The sequence below is a fragment of the Lepidochelys kempii genome, chromosome 2 (assembly GCF_965140265.1).
Source record: "Lepidochelys kempii isolate rLepKem1 chromosome 2, rLepKem1.hap2, whole genome shotgun sequence".
Lineage (NCBI taxonomy): Eukaryota > Metazoa > Chordata > Testudines > Cheloniidae > Lepidochelys > Lepidochelys kempii.
Genome location: NC_133257.1, coordinates 235,735,868 through 235,747,884, shown reverse-complemented (window position 1 = coordinate 235,747,884; position 12,017 = coordinate 235,735,868). Strand labels below are relative to the sequence as shown.

General features: G+C 40.6%; 1 protein-coding gene across 1 annotated transcript in view; it reads right to left on the bottom strand.

Moving 5' to 3' along the window:
- Nucleotides 1-12,017, bottom strand: part of GPR158 (G protein-coupled receptor 158) — a 320,809-nt gene that overhangs the window by 288,357 nt on the left and 20,435 nt on the right. Inside the window, exon 2 of the mRNA XM_073334275.1 lies at nucleotides 8,145-8,250. Within this exon, the coding sequence (XP_073190376.1) occupies nucleotides 8,145-8,250 (106 nt within the window). The remainder of the gene's footprint in view (nucleotides 1-8,144; nucleotides 8,251-12,017) is intronic.

The following is a 12,017-nucleotide window of genomic DNA, read 5'->3' as shown; positions in this document are numbered from 1 at the left end:
GACCCCAGGAGTCACCTCAGAATGATGAGACTCCCCAATCATAGTCCATTTTGCTATCTGCCTCTTTCCCTCCAAGTTACCCAAACCATTGTCCCCATCCAAAAATTAAACATTTTATTGCTCAAACTTCAAGGCTGCCTACATTCCAAAATGCCAAACAACCCTTCCAGAAGCTGCTGGTGCTTTCGAGCTAGCCTCCTAGGTTGAAAAGACAACAAGGAAACCCTGGGTATCATAGCCTTATGTTTGAAATCAATATCCCCCCTCAGCTTTAATCCTGTGTGTACAGGGCATGTTTGAACAACCATGCCAATGTTTACTGGACTAGGGAGAGAGGAAGGAATTACACCTCAAATTCCAACCACTCATTTAGGAAGATAAAGCTTTCTATCAAATATGAGAATACGTCATTCCTCATGTAAAACCATTTCATGCCAGGTCACTCTCTCACATGAATAACTGTTAAAGTATTTACTTGTGTTGGTCCAGAAGGCAGCCATCATACAATAGGGATTGACCTGGGCATTCCAGAGATAAAAGCAAGAATTGCTACAGCTTAAGCTAAAGAGTCAGCGCTCTCTAGCTAGGGGCTGTAACAACTCATATATTTTGTGGATTGGCCTTGGGGGTGCAGGTGAAGGGGGGACCTGTAACACATTCACCAGTGGGTTACACTTGCATTTTTACCAAACTTTGGGGGGAAATTTCAGAAAGGCAGCATTCCATTTGGAAATACAATTTGCTCTTGCATTTGAATTGCAAGCACAAAACTGATAGTAGGCGCACATTTGGGTACTTGGAGGCACAAATACCCCCAAAGTGTGTATTGTTTGAAGAAAGTATATTTCCTTTCATCGGTTTTAAATTTTTTCCCCTGTTCTTGTATTGTGAGAAGGTGAGTAAAAGTGCCCAATCTACCTTATCTAAAGCATTTACTATGGTGTAGTTATCATACCCACTCTTACTTGTCTTCTCTCTAAGGCTCTGTCTACACTACAAGCAAGGGGTGGGATTTCCCCTGCTTGTGTACACATACTCATGTTTATTTTAGCTAAGTTTGAGCTTTTGCTAATTTTCTGATTTAGCTGCACCATTGTATGTTCCATTCATTCCACAAGGAGTTCATTCTCATGGTATATTTCTGAACCCTTTGTGGGCACAGAAATATGGGCACAAAGGAAGGCTGCACCTCACTCATACTAAATCTATCCCTCAAAGTTCTGCTGTTTCCATCATTCTCCTCTCTCTCTGTTTTTTGCCTGTATGAAAGTCTGCAACTCTGCAAAGTGGCACACAATACTTTTTATGAAAGGTACTCTATAGAAATAAAATGTGTGTTTGACATTACACCTGCAGATAAAATGCAATTCACAAGCCCACACTTGCCAAATAGATGCTAAAATGATTTCCCATAATAATAGCAAAAGGAAAAATATTAACTGTATCACCTTTATATTTCTTCTATTCCCAACGACAGGTGACATTTAAAGATGGCTGCTGTGCTCTCGAGACCTCAATTTAAGGCTGAGGAAAGGCTGAAGGAACTGGGTATGTTTTGTTCGGAAAAGAGGAGATTAAGGGGAGGACATGATCGTGGTCTTCAAATACTTGAAATGCTGCCATAAAAAAGATGGAGAAAAGTTGTTCTCTCATGCCACAGAGGGCAGGACAAGAGGTAATGGGTTCAAACAACAGCATAGCAGATTTAGATTAAATCTCAGGAAAAACTTCCTAACTGTAAGGACAGTAGGACAATGGCACAGACTGCCTAGAGAGGTTGTGGAAGCTCCTTCACTGGAGGTTTTCAAAAGGAGGCTGGCTAGCCATCTGTCTTGGATGGTTTAGTCACAACAAATCCTACATCTTGGCGGGGGTTAGACTATATGACCTTTGCGATCCCTTCTAACCCTATGGTTCTAAGTTTCTGGTGAGTACATTTTTTTGTCACCATTTTCTTATGATTCATAACAATATGAGCATTAACAGCGCATATTTTTCAGTCCTTAGTTTATGCTAATAATAATTTAATTTAATTTACTATCAGCCACACTGGAAAATGCTATCTAATTTTACTAAAAATTGTCTCTTTTTCAGGATGAGGAGCATGGAAGATTCATTTTGATTTTAATTTCTAATACAGAAATTTCACTCAAACATTAGTAAAAGCAGAAGGCAGTTAAATTTTCCTCACAGTAAGAATGTTCTTCCAATATTTTTGCCTCAAAAAGAATTTAAGTTAAACATCGGAGTATAGTGTTCCCCCAATAGTTAAGTAAAGCGCATACAAATTTCTTCATTATTAGCCTCATCTAGAAAGCCACGTAAAGTTCAGTGATGTAAAGTGAGAACATTGCCAGCCTTTAAAAATAAATACAGAAATGTACACATAAGCTCCCCTTCTAGAAATTGGTACCGGAATTCTAAAGACACATTTAAATCTCAAAAGCAAGCTGCTCACTATGTTTATTTTCCAGTTACGAATCTGACATGCTGGCCCAGCATTAAGTTTTAGGATCAGATTCTGAGGTGGTGTATGTGGTTATAGCTTCACTGTTGGAGATATAACATTACTCAGCTGAGATCTGCTCCTTGCTCTTTAACATGATGAATGAATGAACTAACAGAGGGCCCTGCAAACACTTACTCCTAGGCATGCATGGCACTTATCACTGTATTGCTGGGCCATAAAAGTATGGAGATTATGGGCTATAAAAGTACCTACGCGGAAACGTCTATCTAGGTACTTTTGTGGCCCCTGATCACTCTAGTCCCTGTGGTATTAGGTACCTGAAGATACAAATGAACACCTAGTGGGATTTTCATCAATGCCTAGGTGCCTAGCTTCTATTGATTTCATAAGTTGCATTTTTATGCACTTCTCATTCTGGCATCACTATGTGCAAACACTGAAATTCAGCCACTGCTGGGGTAGAACACAGCAGTCATTTCTCACACCACCAAATACTTCCATTTATTGGGACCTTATTTTTATTGTTTTGCTTTTTCTGGAAAGTGGAGGAACAGAAACCCCATACACCTGAGACCACAGAATTGGCTTTAATAGGTCAGTCCCAAAGGAAACTGGAACAATAACTACACAACCTCATTTTTATCCTTGCATTGAAAGTATTAATGCTAGGTTTGCATCATTCCTACAGCCAAACTTTGTTAAACCATTATTGTTACTTGCCTGCATAGTTATCCACCATGCACAATGCAATTTTAACTTAGAAGCTTGTTCCATGAAGTACTTATACAACATTTTGCTGGCAATAAATAAAAAGCTCAGGGTAGGTGGCTAAATATTACTTTCAACAGTTTTGAAACTCTGACCTTTCAACTAGGTTTTCCATTTTGAAAAGTACTTTAAAGTGTCAACTGAGAAGTGCTATGAGACAGTGTGGCACTGCAGAAATGCTTCAAGGGAGAGAGACACTGCAACAGCTGTGAAAGTACCAACAGCTGAGGAAGAGTGGCATCTTAGATGGAAGAGTCTATGCAAAAAGCCCAGAATGAAAAAACAAGACAGAATGTCCGACACTGTAGTGGTAGGTAGAGAAGTGACTGGCAGTTTATGTTATTGATAGGAAAGTGTCACTAGCAGATGTTTATGAGATTTGAAGTAATAATAGATTTTGCTGTGGAAGGACCATTGCCAGTTACTTCACTGCAGTATAATCTTGCTTAATCAACTCCCTGTTATCCAAAAAATGTTAGCCAGAGTTGACTTATGTCCCCTGATGTCCCCCTGCATTATAGGTCCTTCATTTGTTTGAAAATTTGTTTATCTAAACACCACGGTTGCTTGTTCTAGAGAAATAAGTGGTGCTCTGTTACAGTTTAAAGATAAAATGTAAAGTTTTTCTGTAAGTTAAACCATTAGTTTCTGTTTCATTTTTGAATGGACAAAGAACAAAACCTGTATTTCCGATGTGAATGATTTACCGGAGATCAAGGGGAACAAAGATTTTGTTTTCATGAATCAGAGAATATAGTTTCTCACTAACATTGTGCATGTAAAGTGAAATTGTAGGTGCCCATGCAGCAGAGGCCTAGACTAGGGCGTGGGTCTCTTCTACATTTAGAGGTACAGCACACAGAAAATGGAATAGAAATGTAAGAGTTGCCTACTGGATAAAACCAGTGGTCCAACAATTGCAGTGCCTGACAGTGGCCAGTACCAGATGCTTCAGAGGATCTGGGATCTCTAAATCATCCCCTTAGACTCTGATCCAAATCTAATTGAAGTCAATGGAGAGAGATGCCCATTAACTTCAATGGGCTTTGGATCAGGCTTAAAGTGACCCACAATACAGACTGGATTTCAACACTTTCAAATAACTGGAATTTACTAAACAATTCTGTCTGTCATGCACAAGGCTAGACCAGGTCACACACACTCACTTGTATGGTCTCTGTAGGGGTACCAGGACTAAGAGCATTCAGATACTATGGCAATGAGTTTGATAAATGTACTTAAATAGCTGATGGGATATTACTAGCCCTAAATAAAATAATCTTATTCATGATAATTGATTGCACACAAGAGTGCCCCTAAAAACATAGGACTATGATACTGAGGTGAAGAATTGACCAACTTCCCTTATTAAGTTCCTTCTTACTATTTCCTTTTTGTCTTCCCCACAAAGACCCTCCGAATCTTCCATAGAGAAACTTCCTATTTGCCGCTTACACCATATTGTGCCTAAAGGCCTATTATTCATTGACTGTGTTAAGTAACAGTATGTTTTAAAATATGTTAAAAAATATATGAGACGAAGGGAGTTATAAGAAAACTTACAAGTTAAACTTTGCTGTGAGGGAAGAATCTGTCTTAGGGAACATCAGGAGAAGCCAAGAAAGGACTCTGTGCTGGAACACGGAATGATGATGCTGCTGCATAAGAACTTTCCTGTATTACAAAAACTTTGAGGGACGAGTAAGAAAACTGCATAAAGAATTATTTTACTAAACATTCTGTTCAGTGATTGACCAATTACAAGACAGCACCGACTGAAACCCTAGGCACACCTCCCTTTTTGAGGAAGATCTGTGCTAGAGAGTTTTCTAGAAGCTGGAGAGTTAATATGGTCGGCAGAAGAAGTAGGAATAAAGCACCTGGATCACACACGCCTGGGCTCCACTTTTCTTATACAACATGGAAGGAAGCAAAAGGAGCAAACAGAAAGGCCTAAAGACACTGAAAGCAGCCTCAGGTCTGGTCTACACTGTGGGAGGGGGAGGCAAGCTAAGTCAGTCTAAGTTACACAACTTCAGCTACAAAAATAGTGTAGCTGAAGTCGACGTACTTAGAGCTACTTACTGTGGTATCTTCACTGCGGTAGGTCGACTGCTGCCACTCCTCCGTCAACTCTGCCTCCGCTTCTCACTCCAGTGGAGTACCAGAGTCGATGGGAGAGTGCTCAGTGGTCGATTTATCGCATCTTCACGAGACGCAATAAATCATCCCCCGGTGGATCGATCGCTCTGCCGTAAGTGTAGACATGCCCTAAGATGCATGCTTCCTCCTCCCCAAGCCAGTAGAAGCCCCTCAGAAGGGCCACCACATAGTGGCTAATTATTTTTGTTATGATAATGTCAGTGATGTGCTAGGGCACTGTCTAGATATTCTAGAAGGGACAGTCCCTGCTCTGAGGAGCTAACAATCTAAGGACAGACAGGTTAGAGAGAAGAGGGAACAATAGACAATGTGTATACATTATGTTTCCCCTCTCCAAAAAACCCAACCCTACATTCAAAGAAAATTCAAGTTGCAAAGTCAAGCACTCAGAAATTATGAAATGCAAGAATTAAGGCTGCTCATGCAACCTTATTTCGGTCCCTTTGTGCATTTGTATTATGAAAGTTTTGCAATTACATGATCACACACTATTTTTCATAGGTACAGAGGCAATCACTGGAATTTTTCAGTCACCCAATGAGGTTACTTTTGGTGACTCCCCAAAGCCAAAATCACATTGTGCAGTTGTAACACCAACAGACCCTGGTTGTCAAGATCGAACCTGGGATCTCTGGAGCTTAGTGCATGAGCCTTGACTGCATAAGCTAAAAGCCACATGGCCGTTAACTAAGACTGTAACAGAGTCATTAATCTTTAAGTTGTCTCAGTGCCACTAGAGGGGACAGAATACCACACCCAGGAGGTGTGTGGGTTACATACTTCCCCTAGCAGAGGAAGCGCATCCCAAGCATCAGAGACTTCCCAGTTGAGATAACACACAGCTAACATCTAACCACACCACTAAATTTACCAAAGTAACACTCCACTTGCTTCACGTGCTGCAATAAAATGGGAGGCATGTGTAATTACAGCAATTTTACTAAAAGTCACATTCATAAGGAAAACCCCTTTTTCCACAGCCAGGGTGCTCTGCCCAGCATACCCTTGTTAGACCTCAGATTTGGGAGGAAAGTTTGATTATGAAAATATGTCTGTCTTGGTTTGACTCTGTGATCTCACTTTCTAAAATGTAAAGGATAGGGCCTGATCCGATGCCTATTAAAGTAAATGGAAAGACTTCAGTGGGCTTTGGATCAGGTCTAAAGTGAGTTAAAGACCAGTACTGTCCCCTTATTTCATCGTTCTCTCCATTTTAATTTAACATTATTGAGCCTCCCTCTAAGATTTTACCTTTTCTCCTTGGTTGCAGGAAGAAATTTAACCCAATATCCACCCTCACCCTACTTATGTCCCTGTTTGTGACGTAAAGGAGGAGAAGACAATACTTGCTCCCCCAAAAAATACAACTATTGGTCTTAAGCTCAGGAGGACTATTACATTTTAAAGGATGGCATTCACTGATGATGAGAGCTGAGCAGAAAACTATTTTACCATCTCAGGAAAAATTTCAAAGGTTTTCCTGTCCTGAACCTGGACAAAAATTCAGAAGATCTTGAAAACTTTTCAAATTAACAAACAAACAAACAAACAAACAATCTGAATTTTTTTTAATTCAGGTCATTGTAAACGTTTCATTTTAAACAAATTTAAACTTTTTTTAAACTATAAATTAGCTTAAATTTTAAAACAAAGTTTTTTCCAAAAATAAAAAGAACAATTTCTTTTCAAAGAAATGGGACATTTTTATGACTTCAGAACTATTTTTTTCCCCAAAAAAGAGTTTTTTGCCTGAGAAATCTGCTGAAACCGACCTTTTCCCACAAACAGCTTTGGTTTCAACTAATTGACGTTTTACAACACAACACATTTTGTTGAAAAATTTCTGACCAGCTCTACTGATGACACCACCACCTAACGCAGAGGAAAGCAACAACTGTCTATGTATGTTCTGATAACTATTTGGGAGTTTTTCAGAGGTAGAAAGAGTAGTTAGGTGCCCAATTCCCATTTAAAGTAAAGGGGAGTTGGACACGACTCTAATTTGTGCCTTTGAAAATATCCCCCATATAAATAAAAATACCAAGAATCTAATTAGTATTCTAATCAGTATTCCAGTGTCAAAGTCTCATTGCATATAGGTGACTGTCCTGTTTGGATGATCTGTGATGCAGCTACAAACTGAGCTAATCACAGACCCTTGAGGGAGAGTGACTGAGGGGGGAGAGAAGTGGTGCAGGAAGATGTGGAACACTGAAATATTTAGCCAGCTCTGTCAAAGTGTTAGCGTTTCTATTTTAAGAGAAAAAAATACAGAATCCAATTTTCCCTCTTACTGCATATTACTCATCCAAATGCACATACAAAAGCAAGTCTTTTTGAATGAATACCATCAGCGTTTCAACCAGTTCTATTATATAATCCACAATGGGTTTGCCCAGCCAAAAGTGATAGACTTTAATTGCAAGGCTATTTTAAGACATTGTATAAAGTAATGTCTATTATTTGGCTCTCAAGCAAAACTTCATAAATCATTTCACTGGTAATCTTCTTTGCCGCTAACGCTGTTATGGCTGCACAGTGAGATTCAGTTTTATTTTGTGCTGATATTCCTACTATTCATATACTACCATAATACCCTGAGGAACAGAAAAATCTTTACAGCACAAATTGCCTTTAAAGAAAAATATAAAACACAACATACAGTAAACACAAAGCAAAGTGTTACATGATGGAAAGATAGAGAATTGAACTCAACTGTAATAATAAAAACTAATTCTCTTACCTCAGAATTGTTGAGATGGCATTTGTGAGTTCCTGAAAACCATCCCTCACTTGAACATTGGTCAATGTCCACCTTCTGCAGATTTATGTCAACTTTGACAACACCTCTGAAACAAGAAAGCCGCAATTAATAAAGAGACTTTGGAGCAACTGGTTCAACTTTTATATCTGTGAATTGTCTGCATGTACAGATCCAAAGCACAATGACATCTTTATTGTATTTGGCACAAAATGTTTAATCTAAATACAGAATTTTGTAAGAGATCTGAAAACAGAAGATCAGTTGCTGAGGTAATAGCTGCAGAGAGATCCTCTTTGATATTATTGCTCCCTGACATGAATCACCATGAGGCCAGAACTCAGAAGATCATTATCTTAGATCTAAAGCAATCAGCAAAGGTAAAATGGTAGGTAAGAATAAGTTACATACTCAGGTAATTTGATGAGTCTCAGTCATTCAAGTTTTAGTGCCTAGCAATGGCCCGCACTTCTGGCCTTCAGTTCTGATTTTCAGAGCAGAATATATCTGCGACTAGCACAGATGAGATGCTCTCTGGAGGGGATAGTTTTAGTTTCCAGGTAATACAATAAGCATTACACAAACTGCCAGCCACATCATTCTAAAAGACTAGCCCTCTTCTAAATGACACACATGTCCTGTTGTCTACTCTAGAGGGAGCTATTTACCAAGGTAATAAGACCCAAATCCTGCTCCTGTTGAAGTCCATGGAGAAAGCTCCCTTTGATTTCCAAGTAGCTCAATAAATCCTAAGAGAAAAAATAAAGCATGTCCTTTGGAGAGCATTCCTTTACTCCATTGCAAACTCTTTTTATTATCCAATACACACAGCACCTTAGCCCTAGGCCTGATTTTTCATTTGAATTACTTGCATCATTTGAAAAGAAAAGGAGGACTTGTGGCACCTTAGAGACTAACAAATTTATTTGAGCATAAGCTTTCGTGAGCTACAGCTCACTTCATCGGATGCATGCAGTGGAAAATACAGTGGGGAGATTTATATACACAGAGAACATGAAACAATGGGTGTTACCATACACACTGTAACAGTGTACCATACACGCTGTGAGAGTGATCACTTAAGGTGAGCTATTACCAGCAGGAGAGTGGGGGGAGGGGGTGAGAGAAAAAACCTTTTGTAGTGATAATCAAGGTGGGCCATTTCCAGCAGTTGACAAGAACTTCTGAGGAACAGTGAGGGGAGGGGAAATTAATTCCAATTTAGCAGTCTCTCCTTGGAGTCTGTTTATGAAGTTTTTTTGTTGAAGACTTGCCACTTTTAGGTCTGTAATCGAGTGACCAAAGAGACTGAAGTGTTCTCCGACTGGTTTTTGAATGTTATAATTCTTGACGTCTGATTTGTGTCCATTTATTCTTTTACGTAGAGACTGTCCAGTTTGGCTAATGTACATGCCATCATGTGCCAGCAATAAATATATGGCATATATATGGCAAAAAGGCTGACAAAGGAGGTGCTGTCATCATCATGAATAGGTCGGAATATGAACAAGAGGCTCCTAGGCAGCTCTCCAACACCACTTTCTAAAAGCCATTACCCTCTGATCCCACTGAGGGTTACCAAAAGAAACTACACCATTTGCTCAAGAAACTCCCTGAAAAAGCACAAGAACAAATCTGCACAGACACACCCCTGGAATCCCAACCAGGGGTATTCTATCTGCTACCCAAGATACATAAACCTGGAAATCCTGGACACCCCATCATCTTAGGCATTGGCACCCTGACAGCAGGATTGTCTGGCTATGTAGACTCCCTCCTCACGCCCTACACTACCAGCACTCCTAGCTATCTTTGAGACACCACTGACTTCCTGAGGAAACTACAATCCATCATTGATCTTCCTGAAAACACCATCCGAGCCACTCTGGATGTAGAAGCCCTCTACACCAACATTCCACACAAAGATGGACTACAAGCCATCAGGAACAGTATCCCTGATAATGTCACGGCAAACCTGGTGGCTGAACTTTGTGACTTTGTCCTCACCCATAACTATTTCACATTTGGGGACAATGTATACCTTCAAATCAGCGGCACTGCTATGGGTACCCGCATGGCCTCACAGTATGCCAACATTTTTATGGATGACTTAGAACAACGCTTCCTCAGCTCTTGTCCCCTAATGCCCCTACTCTACTTGCGCTACATTGATGACATCTTCATCATCTGGACCCATGGAAAAGAAGCTCTTGAGGAATTCCACCATGATTTCAACAATTTCTATCCCACCATCAACCTCAGCCTAGACCAGTCCACACAAGAGATCCACTTCCGAGACACTATGGTGCTAATAAGTGATGGTCACATAAACACCACCCTATACTGGAAACCTACTGATCGCTGTGCCTACCTACATGCCTCCAGCTTTCATCCAGACCAAACCACATGATCCATTGTCTACAGCCAAGCTCTACGATACAACCGCATTTGTTCCAACCCCTCAGACAAACACCTACAAGATCTCTATCAAGCGTTCTTACAACTACAATACCCACCTGCTGAAGTTAAGAAACAGATTGACAGAGCCAGAAGAGTATCCAGAAATCACCTACTACAGGACAGACCCAACAAAGAAAATAACAGAACGCCACTAGCCATCACCTTCAGCCCCCAACTAAAACCTCTCCAATGCATCATCAAGGATCTACAACCTATCCTGAAGGACAACCCATCACTCTCACAGATCCTGGGAGACAGGCCAGTCCTTGCTTACAGACAGCCCCCCAACCTGAAGCAAATACTCACCAGCAACCACACACCACACAACAGAACCACTGACCCAGGAACCTATCCTTGCAACAAAGCCCGTTGCCAACTGTGTCCACTTATCTATTCAGGGGACACCATCATAGGGCCTAATCACATCAACCACACTATCAGAGACTCGTTCACCTGCACATCTACCAATGTGATATATGCCATCATGTGCCAGCAATGCCCCTCTGCCATGTACATTAGCCAAACTGGACAGTCTCTACGTAAAAGAATAAATGGACACAAATCAGACGTCAAGAATTATAACATTCAAAAACCAGTCGGAGAACACTTCAATCTCTTTGGTCACTCGATTACAGACCTGAAAGTGGCAAGTCTTCAACAAAAAAAACTTCAAAAACAGACTCCAACAAGAGACTGCTGAATTGGAATTAATTTGCAAACTGGATACAATTAACTTAGGCTTGAATAAAGACTGGGAGTGGATGGGTCATTACACAAAGTAAAACTATTTCCCGATGTTTATTCCACCCCTTCTCCCCCCACACCCCCTGTTCCTCAGAAGTTCTTGTCAAGGGCTGGAAATGGCCCACCTTGATTATCACTACAAAAGGTTTTTTCTCTCCCCCCACCCCACCCCGCCCCCGCTCTTCTGCTGGTAATAGCTCACCTTACCTGATCACTCTCGTTACAGTGTGTATGGTAACACCCATTGTTTCATGTTCTCTGTGTATATAAATCTCCCCACTGTATTTTCCACTGAATGCATCCGATGAAGTGAGCTGTAGCTCACGAAAGCTTATGCTCAGATAAATTTGTTAGTCTCTAAGGTGCCACAAGTACTCCTTTTCTTTTTGCGGATACAGACTAACACGGCTGCTACTCTGAAACCTTGCATCATTTAGTTACCATTTCAATTTCCCGTTTTGAATCGTGTGATTTCTATTCTGTATTTCACTCATTGACGGAGCAGTGACTTTGCCAAAGCTACCTCCCATCACACCTGGCTTACATCTTCACATCTGTCCCCAGCCCCGTCAACACTACCCTCACCATGTTTCTTTGACCCATCTGCTGACAGACCTTCACCTGCCTGCTCTTCCCCAGCTCAGACAACAC